This window comes from Callospermophilus lateralis, chromosome 5 (assembly GCF_048772815.1).
Source record: "Callospermophilus lateralis isolate mCalLat2 chromosome 5, mCalLat2.hap1, whole genome shotgun sequence".
NCBI lineage: Eukaryota > Metazoa > Chordata > Mammalia > Rodentia > Sciuridae > Callospermophilus > Callospermophilus lateralis.
Window position 1 is genome coordinate 73,778,907 of NC_135309.1, and position 22,374 is coordinate 73,801,280.

The 22,374-nt window shown below is 39.7% G+C and overlaps 1 protein-coding gene across 2 annotated transcripts; it reads right to left on the bottom strand.

The window, feature by feature from the left end:
* Positions 1 to 1,573: 1,573 nt before the first annotated feature.
* Paip2 (poly(A) binding protein interacting protein 2) lies at positions 1,574 to 21,068 on the bottom strand. Of its 2 annotated transcripts, none has more exons than XM_076856878.1 (4): positions 20,940 to 21,068; positions 7,042 to 7,205; positions 4,873 to 5,052; positions 1,574 to 2,599 (listed from the first exon to the last, which is right to left on the bottom strand). In XM_076856878.1, exons 2-4 carry the CDS (start codon positions 7,177 to 7,179, stop codon positions 2,543 to 2,545), a joined length of 375 nt encoding a protein of 124 aa, XP_076712993.1. In that variant the 5' UTR covers positions 7,180 to 7,205; positions 20,940 to 21,068; the 3' UTR covers positions 1,574 to 2,542. The 2 variants fall into 2 exon arrangements, with proteins under 2 accessions (XP_076712993.1, XP_076712994.1); XM_076856879.1 differs by having other exon boundaries at positions 20,906 to 21,068.
* Positions 21,069 to 22,374: the final 1,306 nt, after the last annotated feature.

Sequence of the window (22,374 nt, forward strand, 5' to 3'; positions counted from 1 at the left end):
CTAAGGCAGGGGCTGGGGATGTGGCTCAAGTGGTAGAGCGCTCGCCTGGCATGCGTGCGGCCCGGGTTCGATTCTCAGCACCATGTACAAACAAAGATGTTGTGTCCGCCAATAACTAAAAAATAAATATTAAAAAAAAAAAAAAAAAAAAAAGAAACTAAGGCAGAAGGATCACAAGTTGAAGACCCACTTGGTAATTAAGTGACTACCTGTCTCCAAACAAAAAAAATAAAAAGATTTTGGGATGTAGTTAAATGGTAAAATGCATCTGGGTTCAAACCCTAGTCCTAACAAAAAAGGAGTCATCAAAAATGCGACCCCAAGGCTAAAGGTATGGCTCAATGGTAGAGCACTTGCCTAGCATGTGTGAGGCACTGAGTTGGATTATCAAGCACACATAAAAATAACCACAAAGGTTCACTGGCAGTGGCACATGCATGTAATCCCAGCAGCTCGGGAGACTGAGGCAGGAGGATGGAGAGTTCAAAGCCAGCCTCAGCAAAAGCCAGGTGCTAATCAACTCAGCAAGACCCTGTCTCTAAATAAAATACAAAATAGAGATGTTGAGGTGGGCTTAGGGGTGAGTGCCCCTGAGTTTAATCCCCAGTACCAATAAAAATAAAGGTTCACCCACAGTTTTTATTTCCCAATATCTTTGTCTTTATTCATTTTTATGTGGTGCTGAGGATCAAACCCAGTACCTCCTATGTGCAAGGCAACACTCTGCCACTTAGCACAACCCCAGCCCTCACCCACAGTTTAAACCCCCCAACCCTCGCGCGCTCACGCAGTGGTGCACACCTATAATCCCAGCAATTTGGGTGGTTAAGGCAGGAGAATTTCAAGTTTTGTAAGTTCAAGGTAAGCCTCAGCAATTTAGCAAAGTCCTAAGCAACTTAGCAAGACTCTGTCTCAAAAAAAATCAAAGGGGTGGAAATGCAGCTCAGTGGTTAAGTACTTCTGGTTTAAATCCACAGTAGCCCCCGCCCCCACCATACCCTCATTGGGGCTTTTTGTGAGAAGTGAAACCCCTAGGTTGTATCCCCAGCACTTCAGGGTGTGAGGAAAGATTACTGGTGCCTCCTCACAAAGAATATGAGCCAGACATGACTACATGGCCCTTCTTCCTAATTTCTGGTCCAATAATCTCAAGAAAAATTTTTTAGAAGGGTGTATGAGATTTACTGAGATTATACTATAGTAAGGTCACCATTGTATTGGTCAGTCATAATTCTTTTCTTTTTGTGGTGCTGGGATTTGTGCCCAAGGTAATAACTCTACAATTGAACTATATCCCCAGTCCAGTCATAGTTTCATTTTAAAATGGCTGCTTATGAATGTCTTTACATTGGAGTCTTGGGCAATAAAAAGCAAGGACAAGGCAATAGGGTTTATTTTAGTGCTGTACTGACAGATATTTATATAGCAACATACTTGCTACTATGGATTCTAAAAAATCCTTTTCTAAGCACATTTTGCCGACAGAGTTGTCCTGAGGTATTGGGCCCCATACTCAAGTGAATATCACCACTGGAGAGTCTGCAGTCTAGCATCAATAAACACAAGCATCAGCTCAGTTCTACCATTATTTATTTTTTTAAATATTTTTGAAAAAATATAATTTTTTTACAATATTTTCAACTTAAACACTATTCACACTGAACACGTATGGCAGCTTAACCTACTCAAATATGAAGTTTAAGAAGCCAAAACTGTTCTAGCTTTGTTAAAAGAAAAGTTGTGCTGCAGACTATTGTCGTGATGGTTAACAAAGCAAGGAAAAGCACCACTCAAATTATGTTGCAAATCTCTTTGTTCAATTGGGTTATGGGTTTCTATTGGTCCTAAGTCAGACTTCACACAGGTATGAATGGCTGTGATGCAGTGACTCCTCAAGAGATGCAATTCTCAAAGCACATACTTCCTCAAATGTAACATTAGGAACAAAATTCGACATTTCTAACATGATAACATACCAGAAAAGCCAGGACTAGCTCTTACCTGATCACTACCTTGTGTAAGCTTAGTCATTAAAGACACACTTGTCTCTAATGAACTATTTTTAAATTAACAGACCTTCTTCAGAAAAATTAAGATTCTTTTTGATGACGACAAATAGAACTGAGAAATCTGCTTAGCAATTAGGACTTAATTTAAATTTACTCATTTTACAAACCGTCAACATCAACAAATGTTAGTTAATCCTAAGGGACCAGTTTAGCCTCAAAGACAACAATTCAGTAAGATTTAGAGGTCATTTAATTTGGTGCTTTGTTACAACTTGACTGGTGCTTCTTTCCTTGCTGTCTTTACATTAAGCCATGGGGCCAATTCTATTTTTCAGTAAATGTTTGACAGGTTTTTACTTAATAACAGTCTCAGCACTTTTATTAAGCATGCAAGACTAACAAAAACTTTGGCAATGCATAAGTGTAACACAGTGACAAGAGAGAGCTTTTACAATTAAGTCTTCTAATACTGCCTTCACAGTGTGGAAATTGTGCTACATCCACCAAAAGAGGGCCCCGTCTACTCAAATATTTTAGTACTTCACCCCAGGAACAAACTCCTTTGCATTTGGATTCAGATTGCTCTTGACCTGGAAAAAAGTACATAAAAAAAGCAAGTTCATTACAGATGGCTTCAGATACTCAGAATCATTCAGCCTAGCAGCAAAAGTATCTTCCAGAAAAATATGAAATTCTGTAAATTTAACTGAAACCTTTCTTAAAACACTTTTATATTATGCAAACATGTTAAGCTTTGAAATGATTAAAATAACCTGGGCATTGATGATGGATTAATTTTACTTTCTGATCCTCACTGAAAACATGGAGTTGTCTTTCTACAATTGCTATCTTCTAATTCCCACAGGAAGCATGGTATATAACAGCAAAAGAAAACTACATGGGGGAGCCAGAAGACCTAAGTATGAAATCCCAGCTCTGCCTCTATCTAACTTCTTGTGTAAGCTTGGATAAATCACTGAGACTCCATTTTTGCATCAGTTAAAAAAAAAAAAAGGGAGGGAGGATCCTGGGGCTGGGGTAGTGGCTCAGTGGTAGAGTGCTTGCCTAGCATGTGTGAGGCCCTCTGTTCAATCCTCAGCACCACATATGAATAAACAAAGTAAAAAAAAAATCCATTGACAACTTAAAAATATATTAAAAAAAAAAAAAAAAAAGGGGTGGAGTGGGCCAAAGTCTCTAAGAGCTGTAAAGACTTGTACTAACATTATGCTATGTTTTTTAAGTCTTTACTTTCCTAAGCAGATGTATCTGTGTATAGGAAGAACAGCTGGAAATTCTTCTCTACCACATTTTGGATTCCAAGTAGATAAAAATAAAAAGAAGACAGGACAGATTCCAAGACCTAAATATAGGCATGCTGGTAGAGTTCTACACTAATTTGAACCCTATGTCACTTAGACCAAAACATAATATTAAACATCATACTGGAGCAATAATTTTAGTTTCATAATTTATACTTGAGCATCTGCTTAACATGCTCAAAGCCCTGGGTTTAATTCCCAGTAACCCCCCCCCCACACACACACACACAAAAGTAGCAGTGTACAGTTTAAATAAAAAAGCAGTATACTTGAATGTACAATCTCTTGGCTACAGAAAAGTTAGAACAAATTAATCTCAGGCTGAGTAGAACAAGACAGTTTCTATACTAAGGAATTATACGAGGTCCCAATTACAATTATACATTAAGCCTGGCAAAGGGCTTTACTCATCAGGGCAACCAGGATTATCTGTGACTTGAATAATGTAGTCATAAGCAAGCATGTCCCAACAAAGTATAAGATCATACATGTGTTCAATTGGTTATCTTTATTTATGCAACAAAATATGCCATAATGTAAATTTTAGTGTTCTCCAAACAGTCCTTTAAAAGAATAGTTTCTAAATGTCTGATGAGTAGAATAGCTGTATAATGAATTCTCTGGGGTGCTTCTAAAAAATTAACATGCCTAGAAGATTAATGCTCCCAAGCTTACGATGCACGAGAGGAACTGATTTTTAGTTTTGAAGCTTCACAAGTAATTATCAAGTACAGATTAAGAAACAAAGAAAGTGAAAGACAATTGCAAAAAACACTTCAGAGTCCACTGAGTAGGAGAAGCAATCAAATATTATAAATGTGGACTAAAAGGCAAATATTCAAGTCAGGTGTGGGATGTACACCTGAAATCCCAGCTAGTCAGAGGCTCAGGAAGGAGGGTTGCAAGCTCAAAACCAGCTTCAGCATTAGCAAGACACTGTCTCAATAAGGCTGGGGATGTGGCTCAGTGGTTGAGTGCCTCTGAGTTCAATCCCCGTACCGCACCCCCCGAAAAAAAAAGAGTCAACATTCAGACCTAGAGAAAATTGTTTGCTTTCAGAAAAAATCATTTATTTAATTTTAGCAAAGGACTCATAAGTTTCTTCCTTAGTACTAATGTTATCATAATTCTTGAATAAACTTTTTACTGCAAATATATTAGCATTGATGAGACACTAGAAATACAACTGTATGTTCCTTTTCTGCCAAGAGCTTGTAAAATCCTTATAATATCACAGTCCTAATTAGGCTACTTTTGCAAAAGCAAGTCCCATGGTAATATCGTGTATTTTTCTAGATCAACTCTTAAAAGATCTTTAAATATTCTAGGGCAACATCATGACTTAAGAGTAGTTGCCAAGATGTCGGTTAATTGTCTAAGACCGGATAGTGTTACCAAAAGTCACTCCATGTCATATGTGACATGGGAGGCCTCTGTAAGGGGAAGATATGCAGAACTCTTCTTTAAACAGATGATGGCCGGCTTTTCCACTTATGAGAAAGATGACCTAGGATCTAAAAAGATGAAAAAATAACTTTTACCACAAGATCTTCCAGAGAAGAGCCATCACTGATAACAAGGTCATTAAACTGGTCTTGGATTTGGTCCATTGTTTGTGGGAGATCTCGAGCTGGAATAAACCACTCGTGTTCCTCTTCCTCTTCCAGCATTTCCTGGAAACAGCGCTCAATAAATTCTTCTTCCCACAACTCCTCTTCTATCTAGATTTACAATAAATAAAGGATAATTTGTAGCACACTTGTTAAGTTTTAACTAGGAATGGCTTAAAATATCTTAAGTAAGCTATTTAAAAACCACAACGACACCAGGCATGGTGGTGTATGCCTGTTATTTCAGTGATGTTGGAGACTGTGGCAGGAGGACTGCAAGTTCAGGTTTAACCTTAGCAATTTGGGAAGACACTGCCTCCCAAAAAAAGGGGAGGCGGGGACTGAGGATGTAGCTCAGTGTCCTTAGGTCCAATCCCCAGCACCATAAATAACAAATAAATAAATAAATAGGGGTGGGAGTTGTGGCTCATTGGCACAGTATGTGTGAGACACTGGGTTCAATTCTTAACACCACATAACAAATAAGGTAAAGGCATCTGTCCATCTACAACTACAAAAAATAATTTAAATAAAAATAAATAAATAGTTAACAATGTTTGGGGCTGGTAGGGGCAGACAACTCAGTGGTAGAGTACATGCTTAGAACGCACTAGGCCCTAGGTTCAATCCTCACTCTCACTCACACACACACACACACACACACACACACACACACACAAATAGTACTGGAGATTGAAACCAGGGATGCTTTACCATTGAGCTACATTCACAGTTCCACACTTTTTGAATTTTGTTAAGTTGCTTAGGGCCTCTCTAGGTTGCTGAGGCTGGTCTTGAACTTTGATGCTCCTGCCTCAGCTTCCTGAGTAGCTGGGATTACAGGCATGTAATTTTTTTTTTTTTAATATAAAAGTAAAAATAGTGTCATGCTTTCTACTCTACTTCTGTGCTAAAGAAAAATAAATGCTTACCATAAATATCAAGAAGATCTGTTTAGGGTTTTTCTATGTCTTTACTTGTATTACCAGAATACATTTTCTTATTGAGGATGGCAGGTAAGAAACAGAGGGTTCTCTTGAGAAATATGTATAAAAGTTATCTGTGATATCTAAAACTATACAAACTCATCCTACCCAATCTCTAGGGGTAGAGTCAGGGCATGGCTAATTAAAAAAACAAAACTGGGGGCTGGGGTTGTGGCTCAGCGGCTTGCACATATGAGACCCTGGGTTCGATCCTCAGCACCACATAAAAATATATGAATAAAATAAAGGTATTGTGTCCAACTACAACTAAAAAATAAATATTAAAAAAAATTAAATACACCATCTGATACTTACTAAAATAATACTAAAGTGTTTTACTCTGGAATGTCTATCAATGCCTAGGGAGAAGTTAAGTTAGCTACTGATTACCAAAATCCCAATCAGGGGAGGAATGAAAAAGTAGCTGAGAAGAGATACCAGAGTATCAAAATAAAAGACAACATTTATCAACATATGAGAGTTCTCTAAAGAGAAAAGTGGGACTGGGGATGGTGGTGCACACCTGTGATCCCAGCAACTCAGGAGGCTGAGGCATGAGTATCAGGGGTTCAAAGCCAACCTCTCAGCAACATAGTATTCCCCCAATCAAGTTTGCCAGATCCTATCTCCAAGTACCCCAGCAAAAAAAAAAAAAAAAAAAGAGAGAGAGAGAAAAGTGGTGCCAGATTTTTCAGGATAGTCAGATAAGGGATCTCAGCTGAAATTCTGTACCCTAATATGTGTCCATTTGTTCTTGATTCCTGGATTTTTTTTGACTTGCAGTGTAATATAGCAATCTGACTGGTGTAAGCCAGTGGTTTTAAAACTTGACTGCTCACTAGAATTGTCTGGAAGCTTTTGAAAAACAAGTTCTCAGGCTCTACCCTATTCCTCCTGAATCAGAATTTCCAGGGTGGAATACTGAAACATATATGCTCTCCAAGTAATACCAATGAAATATTAAGCCTGGTAGTAATCAGAAGCTAATTAAAATAGGATAGTGAAAAAAATCCACACATTTAATAAATGACAAGATAAACACATTTCAGTGATAGGCACAAATCAATCATATTATATAGGCTATAATAGCTATAGTTTTGTATACAAAACTAACTTGTCTGTTGAATTCTTCTTCATTTTCCATCCACATATACTCTGCAAATGGATTGTCATCTTCATGAGAATGACCGTTAATAATCACATCTTCATTGATGATGCTTGGGCTAGTACTGCTGCGACTTGGATCTTTCATGGTTGGCGTTAGTTGTCGTTTTTAACCTTAAAAGTAGAACAATACAATTAGCTTAGTTATTCTTTCAATCTTAGCATCTATTATTACCAGACATCATGGTTAGCTATTGTAGGTACATGATCTATTAAGAAACTGGAAAGCTTCCTATTTTTTCTCCAAATGATCTTAATGATTAAAATATCTGAGATGCCTAGTGCTGTGGCACATGCCTGTAATCTTAGTGGCTTGGGAGGCCAGGACAGGAGGATAGTGAGTTCAAAGGCCAGCCTCAGTAACTTAGTAGGGCCATAAGCAACTGAGCGAGACCTTGTCTCAATAAATAAAAAGGGGGAGAAAAAAAGAAATCGCAGAAACTGGGTTCCATGGCACAAGCCTGTAATTACAGTGACTTCAGAGATTGAGGAAGGAAGACTGAAGGTTCAAGGCTAGCTATAGCAACTTGGTGAGGCCCTAAGCAACTTAGTGAGACCTTGAATTAAAAAAAAAAAGGCAGGAGATATAACCAAACAATCACCTGTAATCACAGCTACTTGGGAGGCTGAGGCAAGTTTGAGGGCCAGTCTCAGCAACTTAGTGAAGGCCTAGGCCCTGTCTCAAATTAAATAAATAAAAAGGGACTCGGTGGTTAATCAATCCCTAGGTAAACAAAAGAAAAATCAAAGTATTAAATTACTTATATAAAATCTCCAAATCATCCAATTTATTTTTCAATATCTCTGTTTATATTTCAAAAAAAAAAGCACACCTGGAAGACTTAGTCTTAAAGTGATGAAATTCAAACATTTTTTTTTTCTTGATACCAGGGATTGAACTCAGGGGTACCAGACCACTAAGCCATATACCCAGTCCTCTTCTCTAAAGAGACAGGGTCTGAGTTGTTTAGCACCTCGCTTTTTGCTGAGGCTGGCTTTGAACTCACGATCCTCTTGCATCAGCCTCCTGAGCTGCTGGGATTACAGGCGTGCCCCACTAAAACCAAATTAATTTTAAAACTGATTTAAACAAGATCAGAGATTGAAAGTAAAAACAAACCAATGCCTTAGGCCCTCAGTCCACTGTCATTAAGTTTCTTCAGAGTCCACTGCCTTATTTGCTTTTTTCCAGGTCTACATTGAATTCCTCTGTGTCTGGATTTCACTGAAATACAATTTTAAGCTTTTTAAAAAATTTTTTTGGCAGGGGGTGGATATTAAGGATTGATCCCAGGCGATTTTGTACCACTGAGCTACACTGCTGGCTCTTTCTACATTCTCTATTATTTCTAGAATGTGAAACATAATGCTTTAACTTTTAGCCTACAATGTATCAATCAGGTTACATCATGTTATCAGCTATTGAAGAGATTCTAAAAAACCCAGATCTATTATTTGATACTACTTTCACTCAAATAAAAAATATTAATTAGGCAGTGGTGGGATAGGGTAGTGTGTGGCCTATGCCTGTAATTCCAGTGATTCAAAAGGCTGAGACAGGGGTTTACCAAGTTTGAGGTCAGTCTGGACAACTTAGCAAAATTGTGTCTTGAGAAGGGTTGGGGAGATGCACTCTTAGGTTTAATTTCTAGTTGTGGGGGGAGTGGGTGAGAGAGGCAGATTCAGACTGAGAGTCATGTGCTAGAGTGTCAGTAGAGTATTGCTAGGCTTGGTGGCACATGCCTATAATCCTAGCAACTCAGGAAGCTGAGGCAGGAGGACACCAAGTTTCAGGCCAGCCCCAGCAATTTATCAAGACCTTGTTTCAAAATAAAAATAAAAGCCAGCCTCAGCAAAAAGCAAGATGCTAAGTACTCAGTGAGACTCTGTTTCTAAATGAAATACAAAATAGGGCTGGGGATGTGGCTCAGAGGTTGAATGTCTCCGAGTTCGATCCCCAGTACCAAAAAAAGTTGAATGAAGGGGCTAGGGATATGGCTCAGTGACAGAGCATTTGCACAACATGCACAAAGTCTGGAGTTTGATTCCCAGCACCTTCCCCCCAAAAATTGTCTGGATGAAATAAACTATTTTGATGACAAGTTTGATTAAACAGCAATCAGTTCCTCTACAGAAAATTACTCATTCTTATAAGTCAGATTACCAAACACTTATTTATGTTCATCTTCAAATGAATTACATTTTAGATTTTCCTCAATAGCTATTAGTAACAGGGATTGACCTTGCTTTGCAATTTACTTAATTACATCTCAACCAACCATTAAGTTTAGCTATATTTTCTATTGTATAATAGCTCTTCATTTATCATTTCCCAACTTGTATACTATTCCCACCTTATATCCACTAAATCCTACCTTTCAAAAGATTACCATATCAATAAGTATTAGCATAAACCATCTTTTTTTTTTTTTCTTTAACCAGGGATTGAACTACTCAGGGACACACTTATATATATATATTTTTAATACACTTTTTAGTTGTAGATGGACATATACCTTTTTTTTTTTTTTTAATGTGGTGCTGAGGATCAAACCCAGAGCCTCACTTGTGCCAGGCAAGTGCTCTACCACTTAGCCCCTGCCCCAGCCCCTACATCTTTAATTATTAGAAAAAATAACAGAGAAAAATTAAGTTTAGGGCTGGCGATGTGGCTCAGTAATTAAGTGTCCCTGAGTTCAATCCCGGTAACCGCCCCGCCCCCCAAATTAAGTTCAGCACCAAGTATAGAGTATTCAATATTGAGCTGGGATTAAAAAATTAAAAGTAGTTTACTATATGTACTAAATATATACATGTAGAATAATCCCAACTTGCTTTTAAAAAATGTTCTACCGGGGGTAGTGGCGCACACCTGCAATCCCAGCAGCTCGGTAGGCTGAAAAAGGGAGGCTAGTTCAAAGCTAGCCTCAGCAATTTAGCAAAGCGCTAAGCAACTCATTTAGAAACTGTCTCTAAATAAAATACAAAATAGGGCTAGTGATGAGGCTCAGTAATAGAGTGCTCCTGAGTTCAATCTCTGGCACCCCTCAAAAAAAAAATATTCTAACTTCCAGGTATGGTGGCACAGGTGTGTAATCACAGCTATTGGTGGTGGAGAGGCTGAAGCAGAAGAAGCAGTTCCACGCCAGCTTTGGTAATTTAGTGAGACCCTGTCTCAAAGTGAAAAATGAAGGGCCTGGGGATACAGCTCAGGTGGTAAAATGCTTGCCTAGCATGCACAAAGTCCTGGGTTCAATCTCTAGTACTACCAATAAATAAATAAAATAAAAAGAACCAGGAATATAATTCAGTGGTAGAATACCCTTGGATTTAATCCCCAGTACCAAAAAACAAACAAAAGGCTTCCACTGACTAAAGTTTACCTAAATAAACACAAAAGCAATCTCTTTTTTAAGCTTGTACTAACAATAAAAATCTGACTCAGCAAATTCCAGAGTCAACGGGAAACTCCCTCCTTTCTTCTTTGATGCTCACCAGTAGAGAATTAAAATATAAACAGTAAATAGCAGAGACTAATTCCCTGCACTTGAGGTCAGATTTTTGCCTATCATCACCTCATCAAACAACCTGTGATTTCAGTATTCACCCCAGTGAAAGATAATAATTAATAATAATCTGTCAAGCAATGTCTGGAAAACAAATCAAAATTGAAGTCATCAAAAATGATCTAGAGGGCTGGGGATATAGCTTAGTTGGTAGAGTGCTTGCCTTGCATGTGTGAGGCACTGGGTTCAAAATTCTCAGCACCACATATAAGTACATAAATGAATAAAAATAAAGTAAGTACATAAATGAATAAAATAAAGGGCCACTGACAACTTAAAAAGTCTATTAAAAAAAAAAAAATCCCAATAGCTTAGAAGACTGAGACAGGAGGATCTTGAGTTCAAAGTCAGCCTCAGAAATTTAGTAAGGCCCTAAGCAACTGAGACCAACCCTGTTTCTAAATAAAATATAACAAAAGGCTGGGGAGGCTGGGGATATGGCTTAGTTGGTAGAGTGCTTGCCTTGTATGCACAAGGCCCTGGGTTTAATCCCCAGCACCACAGGGATATTTAAAAAAAAGCACCCCCCCCAATGTGGCTCAATGATTAAGTACCCCTGGGTTCAATCCCTAGTACCAAAACAAAGCAAAATCTAGAAACCAAGACACTTCCTATGGCTTCCATGTGGCATGTGATTACAATCCCAGTAACTTGGGAGGCTGAGGCAGGAGGATCACAAGTTTGAGGCCAGCCTGGGCAACTCAGCAAGACTCTGTTTCAAAAATAAAAATAGCAGCAGGGGATGTGGTTCAGCAGTACACAAGGGTGGGGGGAAAAGTCTCATTAATGGAGGCATTATGATCAAATTCATTTCAATAATGAAGAAACTTGGACTTAAGTGACCTGTTCTAGGTTACATATCTAGTGAACCACAGAGATAGCAGGTACCTGGTCAAGTCAAATCATGGCACCAGGTATTCAAGGCTTTTTTAAATTTTTTTTTTTAGTTGTAGATGGACCTTTATTTTTATTTGTTCGTTTATATGACGTGCTGAGACTCGAACTCAGTGCCTCATACATACTAGATAAACCCTCTACCACTGAGCTACAACCCCAGCCCTCAAGGCTGCCTTTATACATATCATTTTAAAAAATATTTTTAGTTGTACATGGGCACAATACCTTTATTTTATTTGTCTTGTTTTAAATGTGGTGCTGATGGGCTGGGAATGTAGCTCAGTTGGTAGAGTGCCTGCCTCGCCTCGCATGCATAAAGCCCTGGGTTCAATCCCCAGCAACGCCAAAAAAAAAAAAAAAAAAGATTAATTGTGGTGCTGAGGATTGACCCCAGTGTCTCACACATGCCAGGCAAGTACTTTATGACTTTATTTTTTAGTTGTAGATAGGTATAATACTTTATTTTTATGTGATATTGAGGATGAAACCCAGTGTGTCTCACGTGCTAGGCAAGAGCTCTACCACTAAGCTACAACCTAGCCTCTATATATCATTTTGATTGAATTTGAATACTCATTAGAGTAGCCTGGAGCCAGGAATGGTTGTATGACTGCAATATCAGTATCTCAGGAGGTTGAGGGAGGAGGATCCCAAGTTTGAGACCAGTCTCAGCAACTCAGAGAGACCCTGTCTCAAAAAATAAAAAGGCCAAGCATAGTAGCCCAGGTCTGTAATCCCAGTGGTTCAAGAGGCCAAGACAAGAGGATTGTGAGTTCAAATCCATCCCCAGAAATTTAGCAAGGCGCTAAGCAACTCAGCAAGACCCTGTCTCTATTTGTTGAAAACAAAAATAAGCCAGGAATCATCTCTAGTTCCATCCATTTTCCTGCAAATGACGTAATTTCTGTTTTCTTCATGACTGAATAAAACTCTACTGTGTACACTAAAATAAATAAATAAATAAATAAAAGCCAGGAATGGTGGCACACATCTATAATTTCAGCACCTTAGGCAGGAGGACTGCAATTTAGTGAGATCCTAAACAATGCCTGTAATACCAGTGGCTTAGGAGGCTGAGGCAGGAGGACTAAAAGTTCAAAGCCAGCCTCAGCAACTTAGTGGGGCCCTTAGCAACTTATTGAGACCCCATCTCAAACTAAAAAAATAAGAAACAAAAGGTCTGGGGATGTGGCTCTGCAGTTCAGTGCCCTTGGATACAATCCCTGGTGCCTAAATAAATAAATGCAGCAGCACTATCATTTGGGACAAGCAACAGACAGAGCAAATAAAATTTTGGGAAAAAAGCCAGTGAGGAAATAGTCTGAGCACAAGAGGTTTGGGAAACCTAAAATGTCATGGGCAAAAACAATCTGAGAAAACCCTACGCTCCCACCTCTGACTGACTTTCAGGTTCTGCACATGTGGGAAGTGAAGGCTGAGGCAGAGTTCTATACTGTCCAAGTGCTGAAACTGCCTCAACACATTGAACCCATTTGTGAAGACTTGCAGAGTTTTGTTTTTTTGTTTTCAGGTATTTAAAGAAATCTCTTAAATCACTAAGCTGACTACTCTTCTAATGAAACAGAAACCTTGATGGCGATACACACAAAAAGATTACAAAATTTGCAAAGCATTTCAGAAGGTCAGACAACTACAAAAAGTAAGGTAAGTAATCCTGGAGAGGGTAGAATATAATTTCCAGAGTTACCTCATATAATATCCAAAATGTCATTGTCAACAAAAATTATTAGATGTGCAATGAAACAAGAAAGTATGTGCCAGGTACGGTGGTGCCTAAAGCAAAGGCAGGAGGATCACAGGTTCAACACCAATCTCAGCAATTCAGTGAGATCCTCAGCAATTTATTCAAGACTGTGTCTCAAAACAAAAACAAAACAACAGTAAGAACAAAGGGGCTAGGAATGTTACTCAAAGGTAAAGCACCCCTGGGTAACCAAAATACAAACAAACAAAAAAACCCAAAACCATTAAAACTATCAGAATATACATTTAAAACATTACAGTTTTCAGCATTAATCTCATGCAAATGAGACTTTTACTTTATTCTTTTTTAAAATTTTTTTTTAAGTTGTAGTTGGACACAATACCCTTATTTTCTTTATTTTTATGTGGTGCTGAGGGTGGAACTCAGCACCTCACATGTGTTAGGTGAGCACTGCTCCACTGCTGAGCCACAACCCCAGTCAACTTTATTATTTTTTTCCCCCCTACTTTATTTTTTTATGGTACTGGAGATCAAACCTAGGGCCTCCCAGATGTTAGGGAAATGCTCTGCCACTGAGCCATATAACAGCCCTTTTTATTTTGAGACAGGGTCTTGCTAAATTGCCTAGACTGGCCTCAATGTGGTAATCCTTCAGACTCAGCCTTCTGAAGTAGCTGGGATTACAGGCATGTGCCACAATGCTCAGCTCATTTTGAAGAATTTTAAAGCTATAGAAAAACTGAAACAGTACAATGAACACTTTTGCTATAGTTTTCTCTAATTTTTCCTTAACTTGTGGATAAATTGCACCCTTAGGGCCTTGCATCATGCTCTTTCATTCTCAAATATTTCAGTCCCATCACCTTACTGTTTTGATACGCATATTTTCTTCCACACTTTCTTTTGCAGTACTGGGGATTAAACCCAAGCCCCCAGCATGCTAGGCAAGTAAGTGCTCCACCACTGAGTCACACCCCTAGCTCCTTCTCAGACTTGCTTTAGAATCATTTTGCCAGAATAATCTACCATTTTCATTACATTTTGCAATTTAATCAGGATTGATATTTTAATATTATGTCTTCTGGTCAGAAAAGATGGTATGAATATTCTGATTTTAGTCTCTTAAAACACACATGGAGATTTCTTTTTCCAATTATGGTGGGCTAGATTACTTGCATCAGTCTTCCTACTGAAAAGTAACAGTGATGAAAAACTTTTTTGTTGTTTTTGGTAATAGGGACTGAACCAGGGGTTCAGGAGTGCTAAGTGGAATTTTCAATCAATGAAAGCACTGAGGGCTTTTGTTTATTAGACTTCTGTGGGTTGCCTCCTTGGCTGTCTCATGGGGCAAGATGCACAAAATTCAAATTTGAAAATCTAACAGCAGGAGATTCTCCTTATCTACTCTAAACTGGAACCTCAAAGGGTAGGGCAGTCTCAAGGTTAAGATGAACCCAAAGAAATTCATACTGCCTACCAAGTTGCCTTGGCTCTAGCAAATCAAGAAAAAAAAGTCCAAAATGTTCTAAATCATGAAGTGAGTATAAGGTGGTCTTGAACTGGTAGTGTCCTGGTGCCTGATAAAACCAAATATAAAGGACCAAGGCATGATGGCACTTGCCTGTAACCTCAGCAACCCTTTAACCCTCCTCAGAAGGCCGGAGGGTTAAAGTTTAAAGCCAGCCTCAGCAATTTATCAAGGCCCTAAGCAACTTAGCAAGATACTGTCTCAAAATAAAATATGAAAAGGGCTGGAGATGGGTTCAGCAATAGGATGCTAGGAAGGAAGGAAGGAAGGAAGGAAGGAAGGAAGGAAGGAAGGAGGGAGGGGGTTAGGGGTGTAACACCTCTGGGTTCAATCTCCATTACTGAAAACAAAACAACCCTATCTTTGTTTTACTTAATAAAATATATATCTATAAATTTTCCCTATAAGTTTTTTGTTGTTTTTCCTTTGTTACTGGGGATTGAACCCAGGGGCACTTTACCAGGGAGCCACATCCCCGGCTCTTTTTGAGACAGGGTGTTGCTAAATTGGTTTTGAACTTGTGACCCTCCTGCCTCAACCTCCAAATTTGCTGATATTACAGGTTTGCACCATCACACCCAACTCTTTTGGTTATCATCTAATGCAACAATTTCTTCCCTTTTTTTCTTTTTTTTGGTGGGGGTGTACCAGCGACTGAACTCAGGGGCACTGAGCCACCTCCCTAGCCCTATTTTGTATTTAAAGGACAGGGCCTCACTGAGTTGCTTAGTGCCTTGCTTTTTGCTGAGATTGGCTTTGAACTTGATATCCTCCTGCCTCAGCCTCCTGAGCCTCTAGGATCACAAGCATGTGCCACTGCGCCTGGCTGATTACAGTTTCTCATCTTATGGTATAAAATGCAACCATAAAAACCTTCACATTTTGGAATTTATTATAATTTTATTTGCATAAAATTATGATTACATGATTACTTTTTGCAAAACGTTCCTTGGGCCTAAAGAGAAGCATACCTATTATCCCAACAAGTCAGGAGGCTGAGGCAGGAAGATGGGCAACTTAGTGAGATCATGCTAAAATAAAAAATTTTAGAAAGGTCTGGTGGTATATCTTAGTGGCAAAGCACCTCAGTACCCCCCCCACCAAAAAAAGAGGGAAGAATGAATGATTTCTAAGACACAAATGTAATATGTACATATTAAGTTAATCATTTTCACTTGATCTGTAAAATTTTTAAGGTACCTTATTCAAATCCTCCCCTATAATAGTATTATTTGACCCAGTGTACAAATCTTCACTAAATTGTTTAGACTGGGCCTTGAACTTGCAATCCTCCTGCTTCAGCCTCCTAAGTCACTGGGATTATAGGCATACACCACTGTGCCTAAAGTGTTTGTTTATTCATTTTTTTGTAGTACAGGAAACTGAACCCAGGGGCATTCTACCACTGAGCCACATCTTAAGCTAATTTTATTTTGAGACAGAGTCTTGCTAAGTTGCCCATGCTAGCCTGTAACTTACGATCCTCCTGCCTTAGCCTCTCAAGTATAGGACCACGGGCAGGTGCCACCTTGCCCAGCTAAATTTAATTTAAATGGAGCATTTCTTCAAAAGGTTACCTGCAGACATATATTTCTAAGCCACTGCATGTCAAAAAATGCCTATATATTTGAATACAAATTTTAGCTTGATGAATTCTTCAACTTCTGTCCTTTAGGTCAATAATCAGCCTTTTTATATTATTCCAAGTTTCACTGCTGCAGAAAACCAGTTTTCTTTCCTTTGTAAATATCTTAAACAGAATTTAAACTTCTTTTTTTGGGGGGCGGGGGGTTGTACTAGGGATTGAACCCAACAGCACTGTACCACTAAGCTACATGCCTAGCCCTTTTTTAAAATTTTAAGATGGTATATCACTAAGTTTCTGAGGCTAGCCTCAAACTTGAAATCTTACTGCCCAAGCCTCCTGACTCACTGAGTTCATAGGCATGTGCTACCATGCCTGGTGACAGCTAAGATGTTTTAACACTTAAAGAACAATTTTCTCTATTAATGTTTCCTGAAAGCCAGCAAAACCTTTCAATTTACAAACTCAAGTCTTTACTAAATTACTTCTTCGGCTGTTTTTTCCCTACAAAAGTGGCTTTATTGACATACTGGTTTCCAGCAGTGTCCTTTTATTCACTATAAAATTTCAAAACATAGCTTCAGCTCTTAAGAATTCTGGGGAGGGGGGGATATAGCTCAGTTGGTACAGTGCTTGCCTCAAATGCACAAGGGTTCAATCCCCAGCACAGACCCCTCCCCCCCAAAAAAACTCATTTGGGGCTGGGGATGTGGCTCAAGCAGTAGCATGCTCACCTGGCATGCGCAGGGCACTGGGTTCAATCCTCAGCACCACATACAAAGATGTTGTGTCCGCCGAAAAAACTAAAAAATAAATATTAAAAAAATTCTCTCTCTCTCTCTCTCTCTTTAAAAAAAAGAAAAAAATGTAATCCTATCTACTAGGGAGGCTGAGGCAGGATGATCACATGGTCAAGGTTAGCCTGGGCAATTCAGGTGAGATCCTGTCTCTGAAAATAAAAAAGGCTATGGGTATACTCACTAGTAAAATGCCCCAGGGTACCATCCCCAGTACCCCCCAAGAAAAAAAAAAATTCTCCTTAAAATTTGAATAGAGTTCCCTTCTGATTCTTTCATTAACTTGCCTTTATAGGCATCATGTTATTCTCTAGGACTCTACTTTGAACTATTGTGACTTTTTTAGTCACGCACACTTTTTTTTTTTGGGGGGGGATCAGGGATTGAATCCTGGGGTGCATAACCATGGAGCCACATCCCCCTTTTTATTTTTTAGTTTCAAACAGGGTTTCTCAGGCTGGCCTCAACCTCATGATCCTCCTGCCTCAACCTCCCAAATCACTGGGATTGTAGGCATGCACCACCGTGCTCAGTTTTTTGTTTTAATTTTGGGCAGTGTAAAATAACAGTTAAAAAAAAAAAACTATGGGTGCTTAGACCAGGCTGCCTTATTAGCTTTTATGACTATGGATGGGCAAGCTATTTATTTATTTTTTTTTTAGAATTTTTTTTTTTAATATTTATTTTTTGGTTTTCGGTGGACACAACATCTTTGTTAGTATGTGGTGCTGAGGATCGAACCCGGGCCGCACACATGCCAGGTGAGTGCGCTACCGCTAGAGCCACATCCCTAGTCCAATGGGCAAGCTATTTAATCAGATTTCCTAATCTGAAAAATGAGCAATAATAAAAGTACTAAGGTAGAGAACCTGGCACATAACAAGTAGAACTGTCTATCTTGGTATTTATTAAACATTTATAGAAGTTAAAAGTTATAGAGCAAGGTGCAGGTAAAAGTCATAGGTATTAAATCCGTAGGAATGAAAAAACATTATAGACAAATCCTAGTCAGGCCTGGCATGGTGACACAGATTTGTAACCCCAGCTACTTGAGAGCCTTAGGCAGGAAGATGTCAGGTTCAAGGTCAGTCTGGGCAACTTTGTGAGACACTATCTCAAAATAAAATTTGAAAAAAGGGGTGGGGATGTAGTTCAGTGGTAGAGTACTTGTGTAGCACATGCAAAGGCCTTGAGTAGACTCCCCAATACTGCAGGGGGGAAAAAAATCTTAAAGGCTATAAGCCTAATTTCCACTGGCTCACCACTTCCACTGTCATTATTATTAGAAGCTCAAGCACATCATAAACACTCCTAACTTATACAAACATATAAAAAAATAAGCGGGGGGGGGGGGGGGCTAGGGATATAGCTCAGTTGTTAAGAATGCATGCCTCCCACACACAAGGCACTGGGTTCAATGCACAGCATATCTCTCTCTCTCTCTCTCTCACACACACAAACACACACACAGCAGGAATTAAAACTCTCCAAACCTGTGCCACTCAATATAGCAGCCTAATTATGTATAGCTCTCTAAATGAATTAAAATTCAGCTGTTTAGCTGCAAGAGCCACATCTCAAGTGCTCAATAGCCATGAGTATGTAGTTAATAACTACCTTACTGAACAGAACTGTTGTAAACAACAAGGAAATTACAAAAAAAAAAAAAAAAAAAGTTATCAGAACTGAACTTTTATGCTGTATCAAATACAAAGTACTAATGCACCCATGAAATGGGTGGTCACAAAGGAAATGTCTTAAGACAAGCCTAATCTTGAACCAGAGTGAGAAGAACCAGATCCAAAGCCTATGCCTAACCTATGCCACTAGCCACCTACAGGATCTGCCATGTTACTAAATCACAGTGCAGTTCAGTATAACAGTTAGGAGCACACACTATTCAGACTATGTGGTTTTGAAATCTAGCTCTTACTATCTGTGTGACATTGAGCAATACTTCACATCTCTTATTTGTTAGCTTTATTTTACAGTAGTGTCTATGACCTAGAAAAATTGATAATTAGTTAATATTTGTAAAAGCACTTAAAACAAGGCCTGACATTACTAAGTGCTACGTATTTGCTAAATACAATAACCTCTCAATCTTCTATTTCCTCAGTTTCAAAATGGGCAATATAAAATTTGCTCTACCTATTTCACAGCTTTTCATGACAGTAAATATGAAAAGTTTATAAATTACTAAGAGTCATAAAGGGATACATGGACCTGAATAAGACTTATTGAAGGAAAAAATCAGCAAAAAAATATGTCCCAAAGTGGGTGGAAATTACCTACTTCAATTTGAGTTCTCAAATAGCAATATGACCAGCCTTTTACTGTAATATAACATTTAATCTATTTAACTATTAATCTCCATTCCCCTCATACCCTTGAGAAACATAAACAGACTATAATTTTCGGGAAAGTCACCTATCTTTATTTGTGAGAAAAAAGAAATTTGTTCAAAGTCACAACTAACAAATTACAGACTGATTTGGCCCAAATATTCTTTCACAAAACAGAAACAGACCTCAAAAGAGCAAATAGTGGGAGTCACATTAAAAATTCTTTGCCACCCTTTCTTTACCTGTTTACAAACATAACCTATAGTCGAAATTTCAAATGTCATTTAATGAAAATGAGTACCTGATTAAGTGCTCAAATGAAATTTGTGAAAAACAATGCCACCAGGGTACAAGAAAAGATTAGCTAGCACACTCAAAACAGGAATTTGTCTTTTGTTGAAATAAAAGTCAACGTCTATCAGCTATGTAGACCTTCTCCTAAGGCAAATTGGAAGCCAAATTCTCTCTACTTTGAGATTTCCCTGAGGAATGGGGCTGTAAAATCATGAAAAGCAAAACAAAAGGAAGCAGGGCACCTTTTAGGAGTCATTAAAAAAAAAAAAAATCACTGCTGGCTACAGCAATAATTGTTTTCAAAACATTAACTATACCACAACTTCCCCACATCCCACTTTTTGGTTTTGGTGAGGGAGGAGAGCAAGTACATATTATTTAAAGGTAAGAGGAACAGAATCAAAGAATGTGAACCAGTTGGGCTCTTAAGTTTATTAATCTGAAAGCCCTCCTCGAATAAGAATTCCCAGTACCCTCAAAGATTATCCGATCTGGAGCATGCGACAAAATAAAACTAGGAGACAGGGATGGTTAAGAAATGGGAGAAGAAATCAGAAAGGTAGAAGCCCGCCTATGGTTGCAGAGTGCAGCCCTAGGAAGCCTCTAGGCAGCCAGCCAACCCGCGGGTCCCTCCGGCCCTCTCTCCAACCCTAGTCTCCGCAGGAGCACGCACGCGCAGCGAGTAGGGGCTGCGCGTGCGACGCGCAGGCGTAAAATGGGTAGAAACAATGAGCTTTGTTGCCGAGGCGGTAAAGGGGGGCAGGGGAGAGGGTAAAACGGGTTGGGGGGAGGGACTGGGGGTTGAGAAAAGGGAGAAAGTGCTATCCCGGCAACCCCCGCGCGCCACCGAGGACCCGGATAGAAAGCTTCGAGATCCAAATCATAAATGACAATGGGAAAAAAAGCGACGGCCATTTCTCAAAAAAGAAAGAAATGAAGTCGGCCCAATCTAATCCCTCAGACTAGGTGGACATAAAGCAGGGAACAACAAAGGCCATACAAGACTTGGTGGCCAACAACCCGGAGGACCCTTTAGGCCCCTCAGTCGCCGAGGTGGACCGCCAGGGGCGACGCACCCTTCTTGCTGCTCGGCCCGAAGGGACTCCTCACCCAGTGCACGGCAGCGGGGACGGCAGCCAACGAATCCTGTCGGCCTCCGCGGATCTCCACAAGCAGCGCCGCTCCCCCGCTCGACGTGCGCTTCGCCCGCCGCCTCCCTTCTCCAGTCCAAACAAACACCCCAGCCCGGAAGTGACTTCACTTCCGCCGCCGGCGGCCCCGCCCTCTCGTTCTGTCAGCGTTGCCCCCCTCAGGCCACTAGAGAGCGCACCGGAGAACGCGCGCCTGCAAAAGTCTCTTGGTCTCCTGAGCCACTCACGTGTGCGTGTGCAACGGCGAGGGACCGCAGGGTTTTATGAATAGTCCTGTCGCATTCTCTCTGGGAGGCAGGACTAGGGAGAAGCCACTGTCCCATACCTGCCCAACCTTCGAGAATGGATACAGGGATGTGGACTAAGATACACAGATGTGGACTCTACAGACCTCAAACACATACGAAGAACATCTAGATAACCCAGCAAACACACCCACCCAGGCACACACACTGAAAGTAATAAACAGTGTCTCAATGAGTGACATATACCGACGTCACATCGAGATCCTTACACAGAAAAATAATAAAGACACTGACAGAAGCATAGTAACTGATCACAAAGCTGTATGTGCAAGCGCACCAACAACTTCTAAGTCGGACTTATGCAGAAAAAAAAATATCAGTAAGTGGTTCCCAGCCTGTGGAGCTGCCTTTGAGTCCGAGAGAGAAAATGCCTAGGGTAGAAGTGTTCAAGAATTTCCTAGTCCACGATCCTTGGTGAATTGGGAGCTATGCATTATTGTTATCCATGCTTCCTTGCTATCATCGTTGGTAAGCTCCAAGATATATTTCTAGTAAATATATGTAAAGAACATAAATGATAAATAAAAAATCAATGATAGGTAAAGAGAAGTACCTGTAAAAACAAACAAAAAAATGGATGTTCAGATATGTATACTCCATATTTGAAAGGGGACATACAAACCCTAGTAATTTCTTCCCTCTGGGGAGGGAAAATGAACTAGGGAATGAATACAAAGAATTATATTTTTTACTCTTATAAACTTTGAATATTTCAAAAATCATATGCTTCACTGGGAAAAGTGGGACGTACCTGTAATCCCAGCATCTTGGGAGGCTAAGGCAGGAAGATTGAGAGTTCAAAGTCTGCCTCAGCAACTTAATAAGGCCCTGTCTCTAAAATATGAGAATCCAGGTACAGTGGTATCCACTTATAATCCTAGCAGCTCAGCAGTCTGAAACAAGAAGATTGCGAGTTCAAAACCAGCCTCAGGGGGGCTGGGGATGTGGCTCAAGCGGTAGCGGGCTCGCCTGGCATGCGTGCGGCCCAGGTTCGATCCTCAGCACCACATACAAACAAAGATGTTGTGTCCGCCGAAAACTAAAAAACTCCCTCCCTCTCCCTCTCTCTCTCTCTCTCTCTCTCTCTCT

Coding starts and splice junctions, on each gene's coding strand:
- Paip2 (XM_076856878.1), bottom strand. CDS start 7,179: ATGAAAGATCCAAGTCGCAGCAGTACTAGCCCAAGCATCATCAATGAA. Junction 5,053..7,041: donor AAGAAGAATTCAACAGACAA/GTTAGTTTTGTA, acceptor TTGTAAATCTAG/ATAGAAGAGGAGTTGTGGGA. Junction 2,600..4,872: donor CTTCTCTGGAAGATCTTGTG/GTAAAAGTTATT, acceptor ACTTTTTTCCAG/GTCAAGAGCAATCTGAATCC.